General features: G+C 47.5%; 1 protein-coding gene across 8 annotated transcripts in view; it reads right to left on the bottom strand.

Annotated features, from left to right (window-relative positions):
• Positions 1-5,107, bottom strand: part of shank3a (SH3 and multiple ankyrin repeat domains 3a) — a 217,117-nt gene extending 212,010 nt beyond the window's left edge. For all 8 annotated transcript variants that reach the window (XM_042109815.1, XM_042109811.1, XM_042109809.1 and 5 more), the window contains exon 1: positions 4,799-5,107. In XM_042109815.1, the coding sequence (XP_041965749.1) occupies positions 4,799-5,107 (309 nt within the window). The remainder of the gene's footprint in view (positions 1-4,798) is intronic.
• Positions 5,108-5,579: the final 472 nt, after the last annotated feature.

Here is a 5,579-nt window from a genome sequence, read left to right on the forward strand (position 1 = left end):
CACAACTTCACAACAAACTTTTTCTTGACACACACGTCAGCAGACTGACAGCCCATTCTCTAAACCAACCCTCTCACTCAGAACATCCTGCTGTCAACCCAAGAGCTACAGTGACAGTGGACACACACACATACACTCGCACACACACACATGCACACACACACACACACACACACACACACACACACACATACACACACACATACAGTACACACAACACATACACACACACACATGCACACAACACATAGACACAGACACAGACACACACACACACACACACACACACACACACACACACACACACACTGTGCTTTTTTGCCAGTGTTCAGGGCCAGGCTCTGAGGCAAACACACACACACACACACACACACACACACTCCAGACGTTGCCTGCAGAGGCTCCAGGTTAGGTGTAGGGTGCCAACTCTGCTTCTCACACACAGCTCTAAGCTCTGATCTCTCTAATGCGCAGGCTGAGTCCTGGCTTTACTTTTCTCCACATACACACACACACACACACACACACACACACACACACACACACACACACACACACACACCCTTACTGAGTCTCTGAGTCTTTGCCTAATTCCCCTCCACTCACACACACACAAACACATTCTCTCTCAGTGCTGGCCTCACTTTCCATCCCCCCCAACCCTGAAACCTCCTCACACACAGAAACACACACACACACACACACCTACACACACACACCTACACACACACACACACACACACACACGCACTTACATCAGTCATACTGGGTGAGCACTTAAAGCTCCGGTCCTGTTTGGACTCTAATTATCCCTATTGGATATGAAGTAATGATGTGTTCCCTCAGAGCTGAGGTGAGAGAGCTCAGCTGGAGCCTTTCTCTCTCTCTCACACACACACACACACACACACACACACACACACACACACACTTCTCTCACTCCTTTCACCCCTCTCGCAACACAGTGGGGCTGCCTAGAGAGTGGACATCAAGAGAAAAGTCTAACCTTGTTCAAGACTCTGTGTGTGTGTGTGTCTGTGTCTGTGTGTGTTTATGGTGTTTATGTGTGTGTGTGTGTGTGTGTGTGTGTGTGTGTGTGAGAGAGAGAGAGAGGTGTGTGAGAGTGTGTGCCTGTAGGGACAGCTCAAGACCAGGGTTCTAAATTAACACCCGCCAGCCCGCCAAATGCGGGTTAAAATTCATTTTGCCGGGTGTTAATAAAAACTTACTATCCAGTTTGGCCGGTGATGCATGAGGCATTACATGCATGATACATAAGGCTCTGTTCTCGGTCATATATCCCCTGGCAGTACTTCCTACATTTCCCATGACCACTGTGCGGTAATGCTACGTGATGACGTCAAACGTCCATTGGCTGCGTGCAGTTAGCAGTGAAACCAGCGCGAGAGACGATGGAAACTAAGCATCTACCAGAAAACACAAGGAATTAGAAGAATGAACGGAGCCAGAGCAGGGAGCATAGACTGAAAGAGGAGGGAGTTAGCCAGTAAAGTAAAGTAAAAAGCACATAACACATGTACACAACACAAATACATGACGCTTTACAAAATATTAACGCAATGAACACATTATGTTTACCTATTTCCTTTGTGGGGGGCTGATGTCATGTAACAGAGGCCGCAAAACCTGAAGCAGCAAGATCGTTTATTAAGTTGTCTATGGAGTTAGCTGAAGATGGACCGTGAGGAGTTTGTAGGCGAACATTTTTGAATTCGGAAAAAATTTGGCTAGTAGAAATTCTGATTGGCTAGTAACTTTAGAAAGTTACCAGCCACATTGGCTGGTGATCAAAGTCAATTTAGAACCCTGCTCAAGACCTCTATGTACATCTCCAAATCTACACATGATGTAGAGGAGAAGAGGGGGCTGTTAGTTCCAGCTGAAGATGGAAATAGAGAGTAATGAACAGAACAGAGAAAGAAAGGCAAAGGAGGAGTGGAAAAGAACAGAAGAGACAAGGAGAGAGGGAAAAGACTAAAAGCGATTGAAGCAAGAAAGAGAAGAAGAGAGGGAATAAAGGAGAAGTGAAGACAAGAAAAGAAGGAGTGAAGGGAAGAGATGAAGAGAGTAGAGAGGAAGTGATGGGGAGGAAGAGAAGAGAGGAAAAGAGAGGGATGAGGCTGAGAGGAAGAAATGAGTGTAACTGAGTGGAAGCAACAGCAGTTGTAATGAAAAGTTAATAGATTTCATGTTATGTAATGAGAGATAGGTCACACACACACACACACACACACACACACACACACACACACATACTGTAACATGCATACACAGAAACATACACTAGTTGTATAGTTGTATAGTATGTTGTTAAAACAGCCACTATCGATTTAAGACGATTTAAGATTGCTGACAAGCTTCTTTGGCTGGATATCCAATAAACTTCAACTACTGTATGCCTTTCAGTAGAATAATGATAAGATGAGATGGAGGAGAGGTCAAGCAGGGAGGCAAGCAGGTGAGTAGGCAGGTAGGTGAGTAGGCAGGTAAGTGAGTAGGCAGCAGGTAGGTGAGTAGGCAGGTGGGTGAGTAAGCAGGTGGGTGAGTAGGCAGCAGGTAGGTGAGTAGGCAGGTGGGTGAGTAAGCAGGTGGGTGAGTAGGCAGGTAGGTGAGTAGGCAGGTGGGTGAGTAAGCAGGTGGGTGAGTAGGCAGGTGGGAGAGTAGGCAGGTGGGAGAGTAGGCAGGTGGGAGAGTAGGCAGGTGGGAGAGTAGGCAGGTAGGTGAGTAGGTAGGTGGGTGGACAATGGATGAAAAAATCAATATGCAAATCCATCTATCTTATACACACACACAGCCATGTATACACACACACACACACACAGACACACACACACACATGCAGAGGTCCACAAATAAAAACACACATACACATACAGTGTGTATATATATATAGTATGTGAATGTTTTTGAATGCTTATATATATATGGTTTATATATCTTCATGGGTTTGAGTCCCGACATGAGCAAGTGTGTGCATGCATCTGTGTGTGTCTGTCTGTTTGTGTGTGTATGGGAGACGGAGAGAGAGTTAGAAGGCTAGGGATCTTCATTAATAAAGGGACTATATATTCTTGAGAAGAGCAGCTAAGTGCCTGTGTGACATTTGAAGCCTTTGCTCTGTTTCCGCTCCCAGAGATCAACACACTTCTGGCAGAAACACACACACACACACACACACACACACACACACGCACACACACAGGCACACACACAGGCACACACACTCACACACATACACAGATACACTCACGTAATACACACAGGAATCCTCACAGAGGCACACACAAACACACAGACTTAAAACACTTACACAAATACACACAGGGAGGCTCACACACATAACTGCACACACATACACACACGCACACACACACACACACACACACACACACACACACACACACCACACACTTAAATTCCAAGCATATCCTAATTAGCATGTGGACATCTGCACAGTCTTGTCATCTCCGTCCCTTGTGTGTGTGTGTGTGTGTGTGTGTGTGTGTGTGTGTGTGTTTGCAAGAGAGAGAGAGTATGTGTATGTATGCACAAGCGTGTCTGACAGTGTATCTGTGAAGGGAGGCTTTGTGAATTAAGACACAGACATACACACACACACACACACACACACACACACACACACACACACACACACACACACACACACACACACACACACACACACCGGAGAGAAGCCAAAGTGACAGATGAGGATGGCACTAGTAAAGAAAACAGAAGGAAAGCCTATCGATTGGTCTAATCATCTATTCTACTGCAGTTTCACTCCATACACTGCAGAAGAGTCTGACCACCGGTACACACACACAGAGAGAGAGCAACACAACCACCAGAAAGCAGGTGAAGTTCTCTGCACCACAACCTGTGCTTTAGGTCAGTCACACACACACATACACACACACACACACACACACACACACACACACACTCACACTGTAGCCCACCCCGGTATCCGCTTCCCCATCAGGAACATGTGTTACGCTCTTGAGATGGAAGCCAACAAAGCCTGCCAGGGCAACAAAGCCTGTCAAGTTTGACGGCAGAAAAAACTCTACTGGCTGTGTTACAGCAGCAAGCCAGGCAAGAGGGGATCACTTTTAATCCTCCCGTTCTCACTCCCTCCCTCTGCCTCCCTCTCTCTCTCCCTCCTCCTGCCTCCCTCTCTATCCCCCTCTCGCCCGGTGTGTCTAGTGCCGATCTGTTCTGCATTTCCTCTGCTTCTTTTATTGTCAATCTCTCTTTTTTATCTGTCCATTGCTCAGTTTTTCTTTCCTTCTTCCTCCCCCCTCTCTCTCTCTTTCTCTCTCTCTCTCTTTCTCTCTCTCTCTCTTTCTCTCTCTCTCTCTTCCTTCGTTCTCTTGCCTGTTTGGCTAATTATCACCCCCCTTCTCTGGAAGTGGTCACCTGTCAAAGTCAGACATAGCCACAGGAAGAATGATTACAGAGAAAGGAGAGAGGGAGAGAGAAGAGAGGGAACGGGAGAGAGGGAGTTAGAGAGAAAGAGAGAGAGAAAGAGAACCAACGCTTCCATCCGACAAGTGTGCACACCGGCGCGGCAGAGACAGGGGAACGGAGAGAGAGAGAGAGAGAGAGAGAGAGAGAGAGAGAGAGAGAGGAACGCGCGAGAGACAGAGGAACGGGGGAGAGAGAGAGGAACGCGGGAGGCAGCGAACGAGTGCAAGGGAGGAAAACCGGCTGTGAGCAGGAGAGCGAGAGAGAGAGAGACGGAGAGAGAAAGATAGAGGAAGCATGGACTTACCGTCTGCTGCAGGTCGGGGATCCCGATGCGGACCACGACCGTGTTGCTCGGCAACTCCTCCATCAGCCCGGCCGGCGTGCGGCGACCGTCGTCGTGGGAACCGTCTGCACTGTCCCCCTGTCTGCCGTTGGCTTGGCAGTGCGGTGGCAGCGGCGGCTGCTGGAGAGCGAGTGTGTGTGTGTGTGTGTGTGCGTGTGTGTGTGTGCGTGCGTGTGTGTGTGTGGCAGGAGACTGCTGTTGCTGCTGCTGCTGCTGCTGCTGTGGAATTTGGGGGGGTTCATGTTTGCCGCTCGCTGGACGCACAGGCATGCTCTCCTCACACACGGAGCTCCGACCAAAAACTCCTGACACACACACGCACACACACACACATAAAAAGAGAGAGAGAGTAGGGGATGAAAAGGAGAGTGAGACAGAGAGAGAGGAGGGAGGGAGGGAGGGAGGGAGGGAGAGGGAGAGAAAAAGAGGTTAGATGCATTCGCTGATTTAGCGTGTGTTCACACACACACACACACACACACACACACACTGAACACACACTACTGATAACATAATAATGACAGTGTGTCTTTAGTCATGTGTTTCATCAGGATCTGACACTGAACGGTACATGATCATTAACCCTTAAATAACAAGAACTGAAATACTGATGCTGAAATATTGATGCTGAAAAAACATGGAAAGGCAGGATTAGGCAATGTTAATAATGATAATTAAATATTTAATGACTGGAAAAATTTGTATACAATAAAAATGACTCATTTAACAAGATTTTTTCACT

Source organism: Alosa sapidissima, chromosome 11 (genome assembly GCF_018492685.1).
Source record: "Alosa sapidissima isolate fAloSap1 chromosome 11, fAloSap1.pri, whole genome shotgun sequence".
NCBI lineage: Eukaryota > Metazoa > Chordata > Actinopteri > Clupeiformes > Clupeidae > Alosa > Alosa sapidissima.